The following is a 24776-nucleotide window of genomic DNA, read 5'->3' on the forward strand; positions in this document are numbered from 1 at the left end:
TTCTTAGTCAATTTTGTCACAAAACAAAGTGAATTAATGCAGCATCAGTGTAAAGTCATTAAAAAGCTAATAGAACTCTTAGCTCAAACGAACAATCATGTTACTGGATTGTCGGGACAACGATGTTAAGCAGGGGAGAGTGTAACCCTGTGTTACTTTTGGATATCATAGTGCAGTTGATAGTACCAGTAAAGAACTATAGTAAAATTGTGAGTTGCCCCTTTAAAGTTCCTTAATTATTCTACGTCTGCTGCTTTATCCAGACGTGTCCTGTATTACTCACAGAAGTATTCATGTGGGATGTTTTGTGAACGTGTTTGGAGCTACTGTTTTAGTCATATGGAACTCTGTTACTAGGTGAATTATGGATACCTGCACATCCTACACCATTGCTCTTGCTTAAAGGTGGAACTGGTTCTGAAGTCATCACGTGATCAGCGAGGGATCATCTGGTGTCCAACATAGTTCCACTTCCATCACATCCCTGCTCTTCAAAGCCATTGTGCACAAAGTTCTACAGCTTAAATAGGCATTTTATTTCTGGGATTTCCTTTCCTATGACCATAGGTTTATTTCTGAGTGGTTGTATTTAGTTGTTTACATGAGATTACTGTTTATTGGAAGTTTTGAAAATAACAACAATCTAGCAGTAATCATTTGTTTCTGAAAATACTGTTGCATATTAACTTCTGCATAAGCACACAGCTATATTTGATTATATACACAAATCTAGAGTTACACATGCAAAAGAGAACTATTAATAATGTCATTTGAAACCGATAGTCTTTGAGAATTGACAGAGCTAGGCATGTTATTTACAAATCAGGCAAAGAAAATCAAGACAAATTGGCCACAATAATTATTTACGCATTGAGGTAATCACCTGACAGACTAAATCCCATTTTAAAGTGGAGCTACGAGTAAAATGTCCTCAAAATTTGGACCGCCTACCCAAAAAGCCTTTTCTACAATCCCACATCTGATGTTTCTCGTGATCTAAAGAAGCACCTTTGGCGTCTGTATATTTTACTACTGCACTATTGATGAATCGCACCCTGATTTATAGATCCATTGACACTGATGAATTAGGATTGACTTCAGCAGGCAGCAAGTTTTAAAACCTCTTAAGGATTAGCCCCTTTTTTTCCCATTTTTGACCTAAAGAAGGAAATCAGGCCAAAGACCAAGAATAATGTGAGGTGAGGTGAGGTGAGGCACCAGTAGCCTTCTCTCTTAAAACCAAAGGTGCAAGTTGGATCCAAATAAGGTTCTTGAGAGTGATGCCATAGGGGAACCGTTTTAGGGTCTCTGAAGAACCATACAAAAATACAAAACCAGAAATGTTTCGACCCTCCAGGACAGAAATTGAATATCCCTGCTGTAGGGTTTCAAGACTTATTTGCATATTCCCCAGGGTGCCTTTGGATTGAGTTTTAGAGTTACCAGTACAACCCATGACTGTGTTTGAAATGGTTGTTGCATTAATTAAAAAACAAATCTAATCCAAATGTATTTATCATATGCACTGAATGCAATGGGTGTAGACTTCACTGTGAAATGTGTGCTTACGAGCCCTTCCTAACAAAGAAACATAGTAATACAAGAGGAATAAAGAACACAAGAATTAAAATATATACAGGGAGTACCAGTACCAGATTAATGTGCAGCAGTATGAGGTATTTGAGGTAGATATGTACATGAAGGCCGGGTAAAGTGACAAGGCATCAGGATAGATAATATTAATAATAATAATAATAATAATAATAATAATAAAGGGCTAAATAAAGAACATTGTAGAAACATCATATGATAAGTGTAAAAGTGTGTGTGTGTGTGTGTGTGTGTGTGTGTGTGTGTGAGACTGTGTGTTTTGACTCCATTGGCTTGGGTGGCTGAAGTCTTTGGCAATTTTTCCAGCCTTCCTCTGACACAGCCTGATATAGAGGTCCTGGATGGCAGGGATCTGAGCCCCAATGATGTACAGGCCATCCGCATCACCCTCTGTAGCGCTTTGAAGTCGAGGGCTGTACATTTACCATACCAAGGGGTGATGCAGCCAGTCAAGGTGCTCTCGATGGTGCAGCTGTAAAACGTTTTGAGGATCTGAGGGCCCATGACAAATCTTTTCAGCCTCCTAAGGGGGAAGAGGCGCTGTCGTGCCTTCTTCAATATACATGTTTAGTCCTGTGGCCTTCACCAAGTGAGATCCTAAGTGAAAATGTTGACATTCAAATAAAATTATTTAAGACAATACAATACAGATTTCATAAGGCCTTCTTTTGAGGGCCTAGTTCTACCATAATAGAGTGGCCTGAAACTCATAGTTCACAGGTCACATCAGACCTGCACAACACATTATGCTGACTAGTTAGATTACTTGTTGTTTATTACTGCATTGTCGGAACTAGAAGCACAAGCATTTCGCTACACTCGCATTAACATCTGCTAACCAATTGTATGTGACAAATAAAATTTGATTTGATTTGTAATTCCTATTGGAATCCGGCCAGATTGGGGATATTCAACATTTGGAATTTGCATTCACCTGCATTCAGAATGGCTACAAGGGTTGGGAAGACTAAGATATCAGACTACCTTAAACATCTAAACTGGAACAACCATTTCAGTAACGGGTGCAAAAAGTCCAGGTAACAGATTGGAATAGTTTCGAAAAATGTAATTTATTTATACTGTATTTGATTAGCGTAACATTTATTTTTCAATCAACGTACATGCAAAAACAGATATTGAAACAAACAACTCTGCTTATCAACACCAACACTGGCGTTCTTTTTCACCACTGAGTGTTAATTTAACTTTTTACAGTGTCACTTTAACTCCTGAATCAACACTAGAAATGTTACATGGAAAAATCAACACTCGTTAACACTGTGCTATAAAAGAGACACATCTGCTGGCTTTCATACATTTCAATAACCTTTTAGAATTCTGAAGAACCGTAGATGCCATGTCAAGAACCCCACACTTACCTCAAAGGTTTTTTATCAGGCAAGAGTTCTTGAAGGAACCTTAAGAGCTGAGGAAGAACCATTTACGAACCTTTGTTTTTTTCAGTGTATAGCGTCCAACTGTTGGCACAATCACTGCATACGGCCTATTGCCTATACCTTTCAAGGAGAATGTATGTTTTTTTTATTTGCAAACATTTCTAAAAAAGTGTTTTTGCTTTGTCATTATGGGGTATTGTGTGTAGATTGATGAGGGAAAGAAACATTTTCAACAATTTTAGAATAAGGCTGTAACGTCACAAAATATGGAAAAGGTGAAGGGGTCTGAATACTTTCCCGAATGCACTGTAAATATTCACACCCCTGAGTCAATACATATTAGAATCACATTTGGCATCGATTACAGCTGTGAGTCTTTCTGGGTAAATCTCAAAGTGTTTCTGGATTGTACAATATTTTCCAATTATTATTTTCAAAATTCTTCATTCTCTGTTAAATTGGTTGTTGATCATTGCTAGACAATGATTACAAGCATACCCATAGCATGACGCAGCCACCACTATGCTTGACAATATGGAGAGTGGTACTCAGTAATGTGTTGTATTGGATTTATCCCAAACATAACACTTTCTATTCAGGACAAAAGTTAATTGCTTTGCCTATTTTTTTCCAGTATTACTTAGTTCCTTGTTGCAAACAGGATGCATGTTTTGGAATATTTTTTATTCTGTACATGGTTACTTCATTTCACTCTGTCAATTAGGTTAATATTGTGGAGTAACTATAATGTTGTTGATCCAACCCCGGTTTTCTCCTATCACTGCCTTTAAACTCTGTAACTGTTTTAAAGTTACCATTAACCTCATGGTGAAATCCCAGAGTGCTTTCCTTCCTCACTGGCAATGTAGTTAGGATGGACTCCTGTGTCTTTGTAGTGACTGGGTGTATTGATACACCATCCAAAGTGTAATTAATAACTTCACTATGTTCAAAGGGATATTCAACGTCTCCTTTTTAATTTGGACTAATTGAATCTATATCAATAGGTGTCTTTCTTTGCGAGGCATTGGAAAATCTCCCTGGTTTTTGTGGTTGAATCTGTGTTTGAAATGCGCTGCTCCACTGAGGGTCCTGACATATTATTGTATGTGTGGGGGTAGAGAGATGAGGCAGTCGTTCAAAAGTCATGTTAAACACTATTATTGCACACACAGAGAGTCCATGCAACGTATTATGTGACTTGTTATGCACATTTTTACTCCTGAACATATTTAGGTTTGTCATAACAAAGGGGTTGAATACATATTGACTCAAGACATTTCAGCTTTTCATTCATTTGTAAAAATGTCGAAAAATATTTTTTAAATCTATATTTCATCTATTTTAAATTCCAGCTGAAGCTCAAAAAAATGTGGAAAAAGTGAAGGGGTGAATACTTTGTGGAGGCACTGTATGTCTTTCACACAACAAAATGCATAGCATTTTCCCAATGACTTATCCCTATATTTGCATTCTAAAAAACATATATCATGTGTGTGAAATAAACAATGTGTGCATCCTCTCCTGACTGAAAACTCCAAGGTGGATAGGCTACCTTGCAATTTTTTACGAAGTGCAAGATTGTTTAGAAGAACATAGCTTTTATTCATGGCAGTAGCATGATGTTAAGCATTTCAATTAATATTTAACCTTTGAGAAATCACATGTTCTGGTGCCAAGTTAGGCAGCTTTATCAGGCTAAACCAAAGTCTCTTATCCAGGACTCCCAAATAGCTCAAGGTAAATGTTGCTTGGCGAGGGCTTGCAGTTTTGCTTAAGATACATGTCTGTCTCTTATCTCTTTAAATGTCCAATGTAATCTTGTTGAGGAATTCCAGGATTAGTTTACAACATGAGCAAACCTCTGTCTGACAAAGGGCTAATGATGTCAGACAGCCCCAGACTGAATCAGGGGAGGACTGGGACCAGAAATCGGCCCTGGGAGTTCTAACGGCAACTGTCCATTTTTTCTGCTGTGGCCACACTAGCCATTTTTTTCACCCGAGACACCCACACCGGTCAATTTTTTTCCTTGAGGTCCCCATTATTAGCCAGCTCAAGATTATTTTGGCCATAAAACCCAAGTCAGATAGCGCCACTGGGCTAAAAATGGAACAGCCCATCTGGCATTTGTCCAAAATGCCAGATGGTCAGTCCACCTCTGGACTGAATGCTAACACTGTAACACAGTGCGCGCACACATGCACAGTCACGTCTTAACATTTGCGCGGGCACGTCAACATACACGCTGGAAGCACAGCCTTTGCTTTCGATAGTAGTGGTGCGCTACAGCGAATGGAATAGGTTACAAACAAGCAGGCACCATACCAGAAGTGTGAGCAGTGGTTGGTGGCACAGCTCTGTCGCGGGCAACTGATCGCTTGAAATCATGCTGGATTGACTGAAGAGGCTACTACAATCAATGGCTTGGCTTTGAAATCGTTAACATTTTATTGGAAAGGAGTGTGAGAGACAGAGGGAGAGGGAGAGCGAGGGAACAAGAGAGTGCGCACGAGTGAGAGAGGGGAGAGAGAGAGGTGTAAATAAAGATTATTTCAACAATGGAACTTACAATGGAAAACATTGGAAATCTGCACGGCGTATCTCATTCTCATCAAACGGCTGACTTAATGAACTCTCCGCACCACGCACGGCAGTCCTTGGCGTCGCATCGGAACTTGGTGTCGCACGGACGGTCAGCCATGGTGTCCAGTATGGCCTCAATATTAGAGGGAGCTGGGGAGTATCGCACAGACCATGCATTGTCCGGTCCCTTGCACCCCGCCATGACTATGTCCTGCGACTCCGGGATGACCATGAGCAGTACTTACACTACGCTGACACCGCTGCAGCACCTGCCTCCCATAGCCACCGTCTCGGATAAATTTCACCATCATCCTCACCCGCACGCTCACCACCATCCGGCCCATCAGCGTCTCACCACCGGTAACGTCAGCGGCAGCTTCACGCTCATGCGGGACGACAGGAGCCTTGCCTCAATGAGCAACCTCTACGGCCACTACCCTAAAGACATGTCCGGCATGGGCCAGCCACTGTCCCCTCTCTCCAACGGCCTCGGGTCTTTGCACAACTCGCAGCAGACTCTTGGTGCCTATGGTCAGGGAGCCCACCTCTCTAACGACAAGATGCTCTCTTCGGGAGGCTTCGAGTCTCACGCTGCGATGCTGTCCCGGAGCGAGGAACATCTGGCCCGGGGATTTGGGGGCCACGGGGCCGGGATCATGTCATCCCTGAACGGTATGCACCATCACAGCCATCCGCACTCTCAGGCTAACGGATCCATGCTCTCTGACCGGGAGAGGCAGACGGCGGGGGGCGGGCAGGGTGGGTCCGGGCAGGTGGAAGAAATAAACACCAAGGAGGTTGCACAACGAATAACGGCGGAACTCAAGCGCTACAGCATTCCCCAGGCCATCTTCGCCCAGCGGATCTTGTGTCGGTCCCAGGGAACCCTGTCTGACCTGCTGAGGAACCCTAAACCCTGGAGTAAACTCAAGTCTGGCCGGGAAACCTTCCGGAGGATGTGGAAGTGGCTGCAAGAACCGGAGTTCCAGAGAATGTCGGCACTCAGACTAGCAGGTGAGTAAAGAGACGTCCAAATGTGAAGGGATCTCAATGTGGCGAGACTATCAATCGCTACTCAAACAGATATCACTGTAACAAGTTAGCATAGATTCTTTGAGGAGTGAACAATGGCTATTATTCTTTAAACTTTGTTAAACCAGCATGTTGAATTGGTTGTTTGAAAAGATATTTAAATCCAGATTGGATTGACTGCTTCATGCTCATATAATAAAGTATGACAGAGTAAACAGCAGCTATGCTGTGGTAGTCTACTCTGCAGGTGATATTCTAATTAGCTGTTAAACTTGAAGACAACATATAGAAATGAACTTGTTTCAAGTTTTTGAATACTCACTAGTGTGCTTCCAACGTTATACTTGAATCAATTTTACGCACGCGCGTAATGGGGAACACACACACACGACAAGGTGTTTAGACCAGAGACAATAGGAAATCAAACAGGGAAAGCCCTGAATCAAATTGATTGTGCTTCTCTGTAACTGTATAATTTGGGCCACAATAACGCATCTAGGCCTACACTGGTGGGATTATTGACCAGAAGTTCAAAATGCACATATTCACTCTTCTTCTGGTGTTGAGTCGTTCCATTAGCCTCATGTTAAATATCGTTTTGTCAGCGTATTATGTATCAAATGGAGCTGGAATTCTCGTGGGCTTTCCCTTCCCCTGTCTACTCCGCGAGGCACAAACAAGGCGCGTCTGAGATGCTAGGGCCTAGCAGTGAGTTGGGAGCGTGACCTCTTGCGAATCGATACTTCGGGTCCCCGCGTCCCTTTTCAAAGTAGAACACTGATAAATGATCGATTTGGATCTGAAAGACAGCTCAACAAACAGATGCGCCTGTCTTTGATTTTCAACATTCTGCGGCTTACGCTTTATTTATAAAGTTTCCAAGTCCTTTTATAGGTGGAATAGAGACTTCATAGTGATATTGTGATTATGAATAAGTAATGAAAATAAGAACTGAATGGAGGTGAAATAAAAATTTGTCAGAATGAACTGTGAACGATGACTTTCCTTAAATCTACAACATAGCAACTCTAAAACACCAGCAATATCACTACAGTCGAAGTTGTACATTGTGTTGTAGCCTGTAGTGGCTCTAAAAATACATAGGCCTAGTATAGCAGCCTAGAATGTTGTTGTTTTTAGATAGGTCTATGCAACTCTAATGCACAAAACTAAAAAGTATTAAGGCCTACACTAACCTACTTAAGGATGGCAAAGCAAAAAAGCTACAGGCATTTACTTCAATAATGTTATTGGTATTAGTTGAACACCAAACATAATCAATACTTGGTCTCAAGTTTGGAAATGCACCAGAAATGTACAATTTAATTGGCAATCATTGCTATAATCACTCCACTTTGAGACTGAGAAATATATTTCGAGAGATGGGATGTTTATATAGCTACGATTGAACTATTTATCCATTATTTCCACATTTACCTGAATTCATAAGTTATAACCATTTATTCATTCATCAGTTAATTTATTCATTTTTCCAGTGAGAGGTAAGAGTTTGGAACAATGACCACCGGGCTATCCCAAGCCCCTGCGGTGAAAGCTCCAAGAAGACAAAAAAAAAAAAAAAAAAAAAAAACGAAAATTGTGTTCTTGTACAAGATATAAAGCTTAGGAGATAATTAACGAGTTGGAAGTGAGGGCCACTTTCATTGATGTTTCTCCAAATGACTCCGTTTGGACATGCACGCGCTTCAAAACGCCAATCAGTACTTCTCTGTCTTATTTCAGTGGACAGTTCAATTAAGCAGATATAGTGGCATATTTTAGTTCCAGTCAATGCCCTATTGAAAAGCACTTAATGGCATGTAAATTGTTCCGCATTTAGTGGGGTTCTGGTAAATAAAGATTTAAACACTCTTCAATTGTCTCTTTAAGTGCCATTGCTGTTAAACCTAATTGAGCAGTGGGGTTTTAAAGCCCCCCGACACACACACACTATGATACAAACCTCTCAATGAATGGACTGAAGGCACAAAACTGGAGCTATGGCACATAACTTCCCATACATGTTTATTTCTGCATGCATGTAGACCTACAGTATGCCGGTGTATGTGTAGCATGCATGCACGTTCGTATGCATTCATTTTAGAATTGATACGCCTGTGCTCCATTTGTAACCCCGATGGCTATTCTTCATACTTCATTAGTTTACAGGCTATAGGCCTAATAGGTATAGTGCAAGAATCATTAATTATTATCAAGTATCAATCAATATCATTCGTAGTAGTGATATTATCGTGATTGTTATGGTTATTGTTGTTATGCTTATGATTATGGCTGTGATTGTTAAATAGCTGCGCTCTTTGCGAGCGAGTGGTTATCCTCTGGCCCTGACGTGCTGCCTGTTGTCATGTGAGCTACCTTGTGCTGTCAGTTGCTCGCAGGCAAAATGACAAATGACTGTGGTATGTAAATGGTGGGAGCTACATTTTACTTATTGCATTTCAATTCGCCATTATCCACTGTGCGCATGTGGGTTGGGAGTGGGAGTTAGGATTCTAAAAGGGAGGGTGCGGATTCTCGTTCGGCCACATCAATCAATACATTCAAATTACTATTCCAAATTCATCATAGTCCCACAAATCAATGCCGCTTCCCTGCTTAGCTAATGTGAAAATGCCAGTGTCTGCACACTCACATGACAATCTTCCCCAGGAAATTAAACGCAGAGCACGATGTAGTCAAATGAGGGGGGCTGCGTGCCCTTTATTCGCACACCATAAAACACATGGTTACAAATGTGTGCTGCGTTGTCCCCGAGTGGAGGGCAAGGTGAATCTCACTACAGTGCAAACCTATAGTATGGCAATTAAGTCCAACCTTTTTTTTTTTTTACCTTTATTTAACCAGGCAAGTCAGTTAAGAACATATTCTTATTTTCAATGACGGCCTGGGAACAGTGGGTTAACTGCCTGTTCAGGGGCAGAACGACAGATTTGTACCTTGTCAGCTCGGGGGTTTGAAGTCACAACCTTCCGGTTACTAGTCCAACGCTCTAACCACTAGGCTACGCTGCCCAACCTGTGCCTCGTAACGCATTACGTTGATCACGTTGATCAGCTGATTGGCTTTTTAGGACAGCTAATTTACAAAAACAAGCTCACAAAGTGTATATGTTGAAATGTTGAACCAACGCAAACAAGGATGCATTATAGTAAAAACAACAACTTGGATTGTGTCGAGAAAGATACGGAATGTCTGAGAGACATTTAAAGATTGCATTTACGATCAAAACAATTCGTATTTGCATCTGCGTTGAATTCCACACTCCATCTCAATGTATTTAGTCGGGTCAATAATGCAGTGATCGATAACGATAGCCAGTGCATCTATCAATTATTCCGCCTCAGCACTCTCTCCCATTGGACTCTCCCAGAGCGGTGGGGGGTGTCGGGAGCTGAAGGGGGTGGAGAGACTGGAAAAATCCCCCATTGCACACCTTTTTCTCTCTGTTGTAATCATGTTACATCTGTAGACTGGATGGCAAACTCACTCTCAAAACACCCTTTGGGGTTTGGGTTATACAATCAGCCTGGATCTGTGTAAACATGTATTCACCAACGCATTGTTCCAGACACACTCGGGAGCCAAGAGGAAGACAATAGAGACAACAAAAATGATTCGATCCTGCCAAACCACCCATGCGTAAAATACGACGCAATGAAAAATTTCGCAAGAGCATCAATTTCATTTATCCAAAATGTAAAGGGAGAATATAAAAATTGTGTCGTTTGTAAAAATTCGATTTTGGGGGTGAGATTATTCTCTGTTCTGTTCTGTTCTCTAACAAAATACTTCATTAGAGGCTAGGCCTACAATCACATCAAGGGAGGTCAACCTCTCTGCTGTCCCCATACCTTTTCCTATTTGTGGATGGAGGAATATTTAAGATGGCTATGCTACCCATGAAAAGCTAATATAAGTAAAAGGAGTATTTTATGAATCTATTACCTAGCAGTCATCCGCATCCTTCATATACTCGGAAAAATGGCTGCCTGCCTCTAAACAGTTGGGACATAATCCCAATGCCATCACTGTACCTAAGCATCGACTAACCCAGCCTGTTCCACACACCACTAGCATTTCTATCCACCTCCAAGTGTATTTGTTACAGAAATGCTCACCCCCACCGACAAAAAACATTTTCATTTGGGATCACCGCTGTCCATGGTGAGGAAATTAGGCCTTTATGAACCGTACTGTTGGCCTGTTTGAGGTAATGCATTTAGGCTTTGCTGTAGCCCTTTCCTGCAGTCAAGTGACCTAGTGAACCAATGGGTGGAATTGTACTAATATTTGTCATAATTTCATAATTAATAAACTGTTTACGCTGAAAATCTGGTGTTTCTATGTCAAACGGTTTTGTTTTATTTCCATCATCAGTGAAGTATTTAAAGTGTTATATTGGGATGCAAATTCAAAATGGAATACATTTCAACTATATATCTGACATGGTACAGGTGTCTTCCTTTTTTAAGCAGATAACCATGTGTGGGGTGTATAGAGAGCTTGTAGTAATAAAAGACTGTACAACAATGTATGGTTGAGGTCGGCTATGTTCATCTCCCAGATGAGTCAAATTCTTTATTTTGACATGTTCATATAGCCTGCGTCTAGAATACTGTATGTCCTTCACCCACCATTAACATGTCAAGATCAATAATATCACACAATGTCACAATCAGATCAGTCTCACCATCCTGTGTGGACTATGTTAAGACACATAGTTCAGAGTCCCTAGAAAAAGGTCCATATTCTCAATCTGGAAAACACTTTGCTGGGAGATTCTTCTCAAGAATGCACCTTTTCCAGTACTTAAAAAAGCTAAAGGTTTAACCAAAAGACACTCAGCAACGTATTAATCAAAAGCTGTGATGCAAGAATGTTGTTTATGTTCTAACCCGGACATCCGGTTAGCGGTGTTGATTGAATATAGCCTTTAGGCGTGATTGATTTAGAATAATCGAAAGCAGGCTTTTTCATGAAGAGACGGGTTGATACAGGCTTGCGAAATGATCGATGCGAACTTTAATAATTGATAGGCATGGGGAACAGAAGGGGAGAGAATCATGCAGCTGCGGTTTCACAGACGCATTTTGTTAAGCACAGCAATGTGTGCTGTAAATAGGTCTACTGGGATTCACACACGCGCGCACGCGCGCACGCATGCGCACACTGAAATCATGTGGCTGTTGTGGACAATGGGGGACATTTTCTCCCGGGCACAAATGAAAAGCTATTCACATTCTTCAAATCCATTCAAAATGTTTGTCAATGCAGCCAGATGACGAATTCTGATTTGTTTTTCTGCGTTTGAGGAGGCGAATTGAGTATAGTGATGGAGAACGTGCACTCACAGACACGGCTCCCCATTTTTCCAGTGTAGCCTATGTGCCTGCATGTGTGTATGTGATCGGGATACTGAGTGCGTCTGCGCCATACATTGTTAAGGCCGATCTGGCGAGCTCTGAATCTGTATCGATTTCCATTCCCGGGTCTCTCCCTTCCATCGCTGGAGCTGCGCCATGCAGGCATAGGCCTACTCCCGCTAACACTTCCCCCCTCCGCTCATGTGCAACACCATTTTCCCCATTAACAGCTCACCCTTCATAACGTACAACGGAATGACTATTTAAACGCATGCTTTCATTGGCACTTGCATTCACACGACCAAATCCTAACTAGTATTCCACTAATCAGAGGCTATGTTGACGTTTCACTAAAATGGTGAAGCAGTATTCTATGGATAAGGGAATAGCCTAAAATGAGATTAGGTCTATGCCCAGACAGACCTACTCTGAAAATTACAAAGTGATCAATAAATGATAAAGTAAAGCTCTGACACAAAGGACTGTTCCGTCCCTTACACAAGAAAATGTGGGCAGTCGCACCTGCCTGCGCCCCACTCACGCTGTACAGTAGCCTTGCTGCACTCTTGCTGCATATTAAGGGACCAATATCGTTCAAATTTTCATCCTGTATGTACATGCTCACACAGGCTACACACAGTACACACACAGCCGGGCAGAGAGAATTCACACGGGGGCATGCAATTATAAATGCAGCACATATAAGTATATCTAACCCGTTTGCCTCAATAGGCCTACAGTTTAGAATACCGTCTATTCTATTTTAGATGATCAATTCCTCGCTTTTCCGTCGCCCCCTCGCCAAACCGGATCGATAGGAGAGAATGACCTTTAAATCAAATTGCTAGGAGACTGAACTGTGAGCACGAGGCTAGCATCTAAGGGTTAAATGACGTTGCGTCACCGATTTCAAATATAAAACAGTAAGAGAAGCCATTTGCTGAATTACAGGATCATTGTTGTAGCCTGAAATCACAGCAACATTTCCCTGCCAGATAATATGAAAAGTATTATGTTTGTAGGCCTATCATATGTTTTATTAGGCATATTGAATAGTCTATCCAAAATCACTTTGGCACAGTAAACTGTGACTCAAATTATCAACACGTGAATTGGCATATGGCTGAAACAAAGGCATATCGTTTTGGGTTTAATCGATTTCCCAAAATATTTTGGTGAAGTGGAATGAGTAGCTAACGAGACAACATTATACATCAAGCCAACCTTCACGTTGTGTTGTTTGTAGCCTAAATGGGTATTTGTAGTGTGAAAATGTTGTAACAAGAATCAACCAGCCAATGCGCGTGCATGTGATGATGGAATCTGAGCTCATGCAAGTCAACTGCATCCACTTCTATGGGTGCGTATACTGTCCAATACAGCACTTCGCGTGCGCCCTGCGTAGCCGGGGCCTGGTGGTAAATCTCTGCGCAGTGGTGCTGAAATGCTCTCTCTCTCCTGTTAGCAGTAGACGCTTATCTGACGCCAGACAGGACATTGGTTATTAAAGGTCCGATAATGGCTTGTTTAATGCCCGATCTAAGGCGAATAGTGCAACATTCGAAGAACAAGGGAAAGACAATGCCCACGCAATTCTTTGAAGGAGAGAAAATGCACACATCCCCATTTAAGCCTGAACGAATAGGTTAATAGTAGGGCAGCATTAGCCAATAGCCAACAAATTAGGCTGCACTGATAATTGAATGGCAACATGCAATGACAGCAGCCTCATGCATAGACCAATACTGAATTCATGGTGATTTAATGAACACAACCATGTTTGCATATTACAGGTTCGGTTGTAGACAATAGGCCTATACAAATTCTAAGGCAGTATCACGGATGATAGAAATCATAAGTTTTATGAGTATGCTTTTGTAAAATTATGATTAAAACTGACTTTAGAAAAGGGTCACATTGGGCCCCGATTACCATAAAACGTGTTCGGGCACTGCATGCCAATAATCATCTGCAGACAGAATTGGCTTAATCGATTATTGTCGGATCACAGCAAAGAGATAAATAAGCAGTCGAGGGGCGTAATGTTGTGCTTGTATCAAGATGATTTGCACAATAACACATGGTTGTGTCTACATTTTACAGTGGTATGAACAGTCAAACCAAATAGAAAACACGGGAATGTTACGCCTCTTTTTTTTTTACGCCATACACATTTTTTTTCAACATTTAAACTTTTCATTTAACTCAGAGTTGAATAGTAGACAAGTAATTCCAAAGAGCATGCAGCTTGACTCATTGAAGACGGAAAACTGAAAGTTGGGACTAATTGTTATTAACCATAATTTCACATGAACAAATATGTGATCATATTACGGACATATTATTGAATACATAAATCATTAAAGAGCCTGAAAAAGACAAATATTTGAATGTCCAAACGGCCTAACCTGAGAGAGCCGAGCCTGCATGCGCTCAAATACACTGACTGTAACCTGGGTCGATCACCAGCCGATCGCAGAAAACCGCAGTCACACACACACAGTACCCACAGATGCAACCCGAAACTCCAGTTGGGCAAACCCACACAAATCAACAAAGGAACAAAACGACCGTGAAATCAATTGATGAAATAATCAATGCTATATTACATGCGAAATAAACAAACGGAGTGGAGTCCAATATAAAAATGTGAATTGATGTTTGAATATCAATTCAGTGAGGCTATCGTTCTGATTATTCAGGCCAATACTAATCCGGAATCTTTAGACCCCTTTTCTACTATTGGCTACAAATGAAAAATGTTGTTGCTTATAGAAGCTATATATATATATACATAATTACATAAAATGCATATATCACATTCAATAATCCAATATCAAAATTAACACACTTAATATGTGTATGTGTGTACGTGTGCTTGTATGTCAATAATTCCCATGTATGGCATTAATTGCGGTTTATTACTATTCGTTCAGGATTGTCACAAGGCACAATAATTACACCACGGTGTATATCTCAATCATATAACGCAGGCAGGCTCCTTTAGCTCATTTGTTTTGGGTCCAATGCAGATAATTATGTTACCTAAACTAGCCACACGGTTGTTGCCATTTTTGATACTTTCACGCCATAGTTCGCAGTGTTTTAGACGTTAATGATACAGGTCGTCTCCAATTTCATTAACGCAACTCACACCCACATGTTATGTGACCTCAAGCCCTACTGTTTTTTTTTTTTACCATGCTCCGCTTTTGTTCGATAGACTATAGTTATATAATTGATAAAATATTGGATTAATTTGAATTCAATTTACTCTGACTTGTTAATTCTAATAATAATAATAATTATTACTAGTCGTAGTATTTATTGATACTACAATTCTGCTTTTATTACATTGGCTACTGTTTAGTCATATTTGCAGCCATTTGAGCTGCCTCGTTGGTTGAATAACATTTTCCATACAAGTTCTCATCTGCACTGTTTTTTCAGCTGACTGCAGAATTAAATCCATCAAAATTGACCTTTGAGATGATTAGCAGGCTGCTTCAGTGATAAAAATGTTCGGTCGGACCTTCCCATAAATCACTAAAAATAAGAAAAATACTCAAAGAGTGACGTAAAGTAAATCAACTTAAGGTTTAACATAATAAACAGAGGTAGGATTGGTACCCTAAGCCTAAGCAATATGGTTTTTTGGCGTTATAGAGCAAATTAAAGTTCTGAACATGCCAGGAACAGTAGGCCTATATGAGTGCGGAAGAACAAACACCACTGTGACGTTTGAACAAGCATTTCGCTACACTCGCATTAACATCTGCTAACCATGTGTATGTGACAAACACAATTTGATTTGAACAAGATTCCCTTACTGATAGGCGGGTACGCAGTGTTAATGTTGGGCACATAACTCACTCAAAAAAGATATGCGTGGTTTCCTGTGGTAAATCATCCATACTGCCAATGAAATAACACTGACTGTTTGTCTTCATTTTATTTTAAAACGTAAAACAACATTCCTCAACATAGTCTCTGGGCCAGGGTATTTGAGTTTTTCATTGTCTATTTGATGTTGTGGCCTGTAGGCCTATATATATCGCTTGATGGTGTATTTCTGTTAACCAACCCATCTATACAGATTTGTTGCTATAAAACAACTTAAGAATAGGATAGGCTATGCAAAACATGTGCATAAGTACGATCACACAAGAACAGACTGCCCACCTTCACAATATCAACATAATATAACTGCAATTAAATAATCGAAAACGATGAGGTGATAATCCCTATTGGAATAAACTAAATAACAGCCCATATTAATGATTTGAAAAGCATATTGCATGTCCACCTCTTACACTGACCCAATGACTTGTTACATGCCAGTTATTCATAGTAAGTCATTATGAACAACAGGTTGAGTCCATGGTTGACATAGTGACTGTTTCTCGCCCGCAGTAGCCCGGCCTCTGCGGGAGAGAGTCGCACCGCACCCAATTTCAGATCAGCCCCATTCAAGCCATCGATCCCAGGCAGACCGGTTGGCTGAACGGTGCGGTTAGTTATCGATTCCCCCACCATACCCCACCCCCTCTGCTCTCCCACTTCAAATCCGACAGAGCACACACCTCTAGCCTGGCTGCTGAGACAGATTTCACACGCTCACATATTTATTTATTTCAGAAATGTGTTTATTTATTTATATAGGCCTACCTGTTTGTTTATTTTTTTTTAAAGTCATCTGGAAGCATGAAGTGTCTTTTACTAAAATTGGGGATTAGTAACTCAGGTATAACCTAAAAATAATAACAATGAGATCAAATGTGTTATGATTATATACATCAAATAAGTTCACAATTAATTTACAACGAATCCCATTACATCAAATGATTTATAAACTGACAATGTCGTCCAAATTTGAGATACACCTGTTGTTATTTAGGATTTAGATAAGAAGCTCACAGACCTGACAGACCTCTTGATGTAAAAATATTATTATTATTATTTTCTAGTCTTAAGTATAGATCAAACCAATCTCAGCGAAGTTAGTCAATGTATTAACATGATCCCACTCTTGCAAACATGTTGCACTAGTACTTGTATTGCTGTTTCACATTAACTGTATATCTCTAACAAGAAGAATCATTCGGTTATTGCCTTTCTTAAATCAGGGAAACACCAACACGACAGAGTCCATAAAATAAAGTAATGAGGTGTCACTCAATTCTAAATGTTTAATCATAAAACAAAAGTAGAGTTTATAACACTATTGCAATCTATAGATGGGCACTCCTACGTTTCCCCTGCAGTCGGTTTACTGGGAAATGACACCATATTTCATTGTGCAACTTTCACTGACTTTTGTTGCCAATTATGATATGCTTTATTAATCAATTTAAGCATGACGTCTACAACATTTGCCAAGACACTAATTTAGTCATATTTGACTTCAGTTAAACATTACTGGTAATAATCTGAATGTTTCCATCGACAATCTGAACACTTGAGCACTGTTTTCAAAGGAATTATGCAACTGTGAATGGCACAGTTGTTATCACAAGTAATGAGGTACGTACATATTGTATTATATCAGGTTCTGGGCCTGCATACTTCCTAATATTTATCTTAAGGTGATTAAGGAAGTGCTCACTTGACTTCTATTTAAGAGCAAATATTAAAGCAAACAAAAAAAAAACATTTGATTGGTGAATATTGCACACAAAGAAATCTCTGACTGATGATCTCATATATAATGGAAGCCTAATGACTGGTAAAATATGAACTATCAATAACTTATTAAACAAAAAAAAAAGTCAAATGAAAACGTATTGAATTGATCCTGAACTGCAGTTAGAACCATTCTTCTTCCATCAAGTGATTTGAGCCGGGTGACTTTCAAAGTGTCATTAAAGTTGTGGGGGAATGCCTTGCAGCAGAGCAGTGTGCAAGGTAAACAAACACATTGTATCAAGTTATCAGTATATTAGCATCAACTCTGCCTCATTACATTAAGGAGTATTGAGTTGGAAGTACTTTGCATTGGGAAACATTGGCACTGCCCTGCGGTCTGAATGGAATAAATACTGTACAAACTAGCCTTTAAAGTGCAGCCCAGTCGATACACATACTATCAATCTTTGTGCAACACAACATAAGTGAAAAACAAAAAAACATTCCTTTATAATACTGCACGTCCCATTTTACAGCACTATTCAAGGTCTGGAGAAAAGGTGCATCCGATTCTGTGGCATCTAGAATCCTGCAGGGGGAAATAATTGAGTTTTAGATAACACATTGATACATGCCAACTGGCAGTGCTTATAAGGCAGAGATAAGTGCCTCGGGTTCTTTTCTGTAAGGGCAATGGAAGCATGACTTGAAGGTGGCTTTATAGTGTGTATGATGTTGAACCGCAGCCAGTAAAAATGTTTATTGGTAGATTAATTACATCGGTAGTCTAGTGCTAGAGTAGACCATACACCCTATACACTTTCACCAGAAGTCCTGAACGGACATGTGTTTTACATTTAGGACTGTTGACATTAAATATTTAGCCACGGCTATTAGACATTATTAGCTATATTGTAGGACTAGATGATCAAAGCCCTACGGGGCATTATATTCATTCTGCATGGCCAATAACAAAAACTCGTTACAAAATGTCGTTCATTCCATAGATCCAATGTGATTTCAATGTCTAAAGATTAGGCTACTTCTATCTTTTGACACGAACTTTATTTTACACCTAGTAGGTTTCTGTTTTTCTCACACAAATAGAAAGGCAGCACAAGATTGGCAACATGGCCTTTGGATGGCTTTTGGATAAACATGGAACTGCGAAGTTCGAATAACAGGCTTCGTAGGCAAGTGCAATTACATAGCGGTTTATGAGAACCATTGTTTCTACAAAATTTTAGCAAATAAAACCTACAATTAACCAACTCGAAAGACGCTTGCTCCATGGCGCGTCACGACACGATTAGTATCTGTAGATTATTTGGCATCCATCTCCTTTCCCTGCATGTTTTGTGTCCCTGGCCCGCCTCTTCCCATTCTCCTTCTGATGCATATTTAATCGCACGAACTGATTTTCACACATTAATTATTCACAAATCTACCAACCGATATTGAACACCCAGGGCCTTTCCCGTAACCTCTGTAATGCTAGCAGTAATAACTTCCAGAGAAAGAGAAGTTAGTCTATTTTTTGTTTTTACACAACTTTCAACTTTATATTGACACACATTTAGACTTTACATTGTGGTTCAATACAAATGAGTTCAAGTCAGGATGCTCCCATCTATTGTGAGATTGTTTTGAGTGACCATGACAAAAGCCGACACCCATAGGCTATATTATGGTAAACCCTATACCGACCCAAATGTATCGATTGGTAATTATGATGATTAATTGAGTAGGGTAGGCCTATACTCTGATGGCTGCTCTGATTACCATCTCTAAAATGTGTTAAATGGCATTTTACAGAAATGTGAGAACTTAGGCTCGTATTCTGCACAATATGTCAATACTAATAAGAGGAGTAGGTACATACACCTTCAATCTTATATGAACACATTTCAGAGCACATTTTGTTTCTGCCAAAGCATGAGGCACAGTATTGTATCTTAATACAATACTGTTTGGAATGAGTTGCTTTAATAGCAACTCCCCCCTAACCTTATACACACGTCAAACGTAGGCTATAGGCGATTATCCAATACAATTCTCAAGTTTAGGACGGAAATATATTGAATAAACAAAAAAATATAATTGTATATATTTAGCCTATCTATTTATTCATTTTACTACGCTGATTCCACTGCAGCCACAGCTAAGTAACGAACGGGTAGACTAATTGCCAGGGTGTTAGGCCGGAAAGAGTAGACCAACTTGAAAGCCAAAAATAAAAGCCAAATACATTTCTATTATGAGTCCAATGTGGATAGTTCTTTGTGCATGAGTTTATGTCCGTCTCTGTGCCTACTGTAGCTCTAAAAGCTGCAGTGATCGATTTTCTTCTTCTCTACGGCGCGCTTGGTTCAGTAATCAGGGCCCCCTTCCTCATCGATCGATCGCTATTGATTACTAAATCCAGCGCCTGTAGCAAGGCAGCCCAGTATGGGGCCGCATACGGCCAGAGCACAGCGCTAGTGACACCTTCTGACTGACTAAGAGACGATAAAACAACGGGGCCAAAAGTCTCCCACAGAGCTCTGTGTACAACTCGAACATAATGAGATGAAGGGGCTGGATGGAGAGAGGGATAAGAGTGGATAGCTGTGTTAATAATTATACACTACACACATCAATAGCCTGTTGAATCTAATGTCATCTGTTGCTCAAGCTAACTACAATGATGATACATCCAGACTATATGAAACTATCATCATCACCACAACAACTAAACCAGCAGCACTAACTGATGAGCTATAAATTCATGTCAATGGGGTAGGCTAAACACTGTACAAGTGTGTCAATAGTGCAGACCCAGTGTATAGTGTATGTGGGTAGAGTAGGAAAGGCCTGTAGTGTTGATGTGAAACATGAATATGATGGATGTGCTGGTGTGGAGGTTAGACGGCTGTAGTAAACAGATTTGACACGCAATGGCTGATCAATGGGCTCTGGACCACTGTAATTAGACACACAGCGCCAAAGCCTTGCTCCAGCCACTTCAGCACAATCACACACACACACACAGGCGCACACACATCAGAGAAAGTGAAGAATAAAGGAATAAAGGAACATTGGAGTGAAAAAAGGTAGAAAAAGAGAGTAATTATGGCAACAGCAGGGGAAATAACCCACTGCCTTGATTCCTCAGGGACGAAACGCACCTCCTCCACATCTATACCCGTCTCATCGGGTTTTCACTCTTCATTTCACCTTTATACATAGTTCATACTTAGTTTACTGTACATGACATATTCTGTACATTTTTATTTAGTGCCTCTAAGTATTACTAGATGTTTTCTCTTCAAATTGCTCCTCATAGAAGTCAGTACACACTCAACACTCCATTTTGTGTTGGAGGCAGTTATAAATACCACCTCAGAGCTCAATGGACAGGGCTCCAGTGGCTCTATGTTTGATGTAGCAGACGGCAGACCTGCTGGAGGGGATTCTGACCTCCGTCCCTGTAGAGAACCCCCCAATTCCTACAGCAATGTGGGTCAATATCTCCCTCTCTACCACTCCCTCTCTCATACACACATGCACACACACTAAGCTCTCTTTCTCCCTTCTCTCACTCTCTGTCTCTCACTCACTCACTCACTCACTCACGCACGCGCACATACACACACGTACACACAGGCACACAAACACACACACACAAACGCTCACTTTTGTGTAACAGTCACTCAGTCTCCCATTGCGACCCAAACTGCATTAATATTGAATCAAACAGCAGTGTCTCCACCAGGCAGCCAGAGCAGCTCACCGCAGGCTAGCTCCGTCTGCACTCTGCAGGATGGAAGGAATATTCCCACTGGGCACCAAGTTTAATACATGGCAATATAAGGGAGCTCAATCTATTTTGCTGCTGTTGAAACCTGTTTTTATGTCTGGCTAATGGCTAATTTCCCACACCTTCCCCTAATTCTCCCTCTGCATCTCTCACCATTTACTCTATCTGAAATACTCATATTCATATAGTATTACAGTACTATAACTATAACACTGCATTTATGCTATGTTTATCTCTTCCCTTTTGTCTTCCCAACCCCAACTCTACCACCCCTTACAGCCTGCAAGCGCAAGGAGCAGGAGCAGCACAAAGACTGCAACATGGCGCCCAAAAAGCAGCGGCTGGTCTTCACAGACCTGCAGCGCCGCACACTCATCGCCATCTTCAAAGAGAACAAGCGCCCGTCCAAGGAGATGCAGATCACCATCTCCCAGCAGCTGGGCCTGGAGCTCAACACCGTCAGCAACTTCTTCATGAATGCCCGGCGCCGCTGCGTGGATCGCTGGCACGACGAACACGGCACCAGCCCCGGCCAGCCGGGCACCTCGGCCAACACCTTCTCCAAAGCCTGAGAGGCCCGGGGGGAGCCACAGGGTGGCATGGGGATGGGAAGGTAGTACCTCCTGTAGCCCACTCCGTTCCCAATAACCATGTTGATGCCTCATTCCTTCCATGCAACCACCTCTTGGTCAGTCGTACCTTTAACCACAACGATCTGAAAGTCTCACCACTGGACTGTTATGAAGCAAGTGAAACGTAAAGGTAACATGTAGTCAGGTCCACACAAGGACAATCATCTTTTTTTGATTGAATTGGGTTTCTTTTGATGGTGTCAGTCCATCTACACTACAGGCACCATGATACGTTGCTATGTTTAAACGATCGCAACATCAAGCCTCAGCCAGCCTCCCTATCCAGGTAGTTGCTGCTGAATCCCTCCAAGCTCTCCCCTTTGTGTCTGCTATGAGTCTGCTCAGCCCCATTCTCTACTCACATTTCTCAACAAAGACAAAAGAACATCAATAAACCTGACAGCACACAGCCCTGTTATCTAACCCAGTCCTGTGCGCAAGACCATCCTAGAGAAAACAACACAACCCCATGAAAAAACAAAAGCTCGACCAGTCTTCTCCTCCCTCTCTCCACTCCTTCTTTGCCAAAGGTATTCCCTGATGGCCAGCCATTTCAGCGAGCCACTCGGATCATACGCCGGCAAACTAATGAATTGAAAAATGAATCGATGCAGACAGGGAGAGGGAGCAGGGCCTTGACCCTTCCTGAAGGTGAAACAGAAGACGCTTGGCAGTAAAGATACTCAGGTCTGCCCGGCTGCCCAGGTCTATATTTTTGCACAGATGTTGGAGGCCTGCAGGGAGACTGTCGTTGCTTTGGAGAAGCAGAAGCGTCTGTGTTTGTGACCATCGGGGAGGAGATATGTCTGGACATGCTCTTTGTTCAGGAGGGAGCTGCTTTTCACTGATCAATACAGAAACCAAGCGACAACACGGCCAGGCAGGCGTCCAGCCAACTGTATTACAGCTGCTGCAGAAAAGAATGTAAGAAGAGCACATAGGGAACTCAATGGAGGTGGCGACACAATGGCCTCACCCGGCAGCAGCGTCCAGTCTACTCTGCACTGAAGGTGCCCTAGTGCCCCCTGCTGGTTATAGGAGAAGCTGCAGACCGCAGTCCTCTTAGGAGAAGCTTCTCAGTGTGTTCCAGGGCTGGGGAGAGAGAGGCCATGGCACAACATTTTCAGGCCCTCGCACCTCTCTGATGGCAGATCAATAGAGAGCCATTATCCTATTGTTGTTCCTCATCCAACAAGGACTGGTGAAGTAGGAGGAGGGGATGGTTCAACCAGCCACCTATACACTGGGAAAAAGAAGAGGCAGGTTTTTAGTAAACACTCCAAATTCGTTACCTTAATAACACTCACCAAGCAAATAGATTACCTTGTGTCACAACATACACGTCAGGTTATTGAAAAGATACACTCAGAAACACATACAGTTGATACAGAGATATGTCTCAGTTTAATTTAGTGGACAGAGGGGTAATGATGGATGCAGAAACATTTGAGGTGCTACGGAGATTTAGTATTACATCATCGTTTACGCAAAAATGGTGGGGAGGCTTCCTGTTTTGAAACTGAATGACACACAGTTTAGATGCATCCGTCTTTTACCAAAAATAGGGATGAGCAGATTTGGAAAAGAGCCAATCTTCCACTTGATATTCCCACCCAATGGTTATTGTCTGTGGCATGCCGCGACATACTACAGTCACAAATGCTACAAGAACTAGTGCCAATGCTAACTGCCTTAATGATAATCAGAGAATATGGCATTGCATTCACATACAGCTACAGTGTGCCCTACTCCTACTGATGGGCAGTATGTGCCATAGCAACCCACAATAAACTTTTAAGTGAATTAGAATCTGCTTTTTTTAGAAAACAAAAAAATATACCCGATTTTATTAAAGCATACAATACCAAACCTCAAAACTACAAAGATACCACAATATGTTACAAAGAAAATACACCGACACATACAGGACACATTTTGAAACAGAGGAAAATCTCTCTCGCTTTCATTCTATCTTTGGTTATCTACCTCCTCTTCCCCTACCCCCTCTTTTCCCTCTCTTTCTTTCTTACACTCTATAATATTGATGCGGGTAATTAGTACCATAGACACAAAGTTTATATTTCTTGTTACTTTTGTGCTCTGTCGTGCATAAGTAAGGCACCTTGTTGATAAATAAAAAAAAGACAAATGTAAGGACTTTTTAAAAGAAGAGAAAAAGATGGATGCAAGGACCGAGACCAATGAAGGACATCTTTTTTTGCATTATATGTGAGTATTGACAAGGAGGAGATATCTCCCAAGAGAAGGAGAAACCAGAGAGATGGACGATGTATTCTTTCATGGCGTTTCATGTCGGGCTGCGGTCCGTACATCAGCACCCCTTTAATCTGAGCCTCAAAACTGGCTGTGGAAAGGGGACGCAGCATGACCTCCATACGTCCTTTCTAGTTATGTGTGTGTATGGGGGGTTGAAGGTTAAAGGGGAGTTGGGACATGGATGCTATCTGAATGGTCTTAAAATGCAACTGTAGCATTTCCAACAATATAGTTAGATTAACTGTGCAGATTAGATAAAACATTGTCATGGTAAATGGTTTGATAGAACGGCTGTAAACCCACTTTGCTATAAGCAGTGAGTTTGAAGTCTCGTACGATGAGAACAATTGATTTGTGGTACATAGTTCAGCAAGGATAGGATTCAGCTCTATGTCCGTGGCTGAAAAAAATGACCTTTGTTTGTAGTGAGAAC

At 41.1% G+C, this 24776-nt stretch overlaps 1 protein-coding gene across 1 annotated transcript; it reads left to right on the forward strand.

Moving 5' to 3' along the window:
* The first annotated feature begins 5405 nt into the window (after positions 1 to 5405).
* On the forward strand, positions 5406 to 24474 carry LOC118389772 (hepatocyte nuclear factor 6). The gene is made up of 2 exons (XM_035779621.2): positions 5406 to 6608; positions 21714 to 24474. The coding sequence occupies exons 1-2, from the start codon at positions 5570 to 5572 to the stop codon at positions 22004 to 22006; spliced, it is 1332 nt and encodes a 443-aa protein (XP_035635514.1). The 5' UTR covers positions 5406 to 5569; the 3' UTR covers positions 22007 to 24474.
* Positions 24475 to 24776: the final 302 nt, after the last annotated feature.

Source organism: Oncorhynchus keta, chromosome 1, assembly GCF_023373465.1.
Source record: "Oncorhynchus keta strain PuntledgeMale-10-30-2019 chromosome 1, Oket_V2, whole genome shotgun sequence".
In the NCBI taxonomy this organism is placed as follows: Eukaryota; Metazoa; Chordata; class Actinopteri; order Salmoniformes; family Salmonidae; genus Oncorhynchus; species Oncorhynchus keta.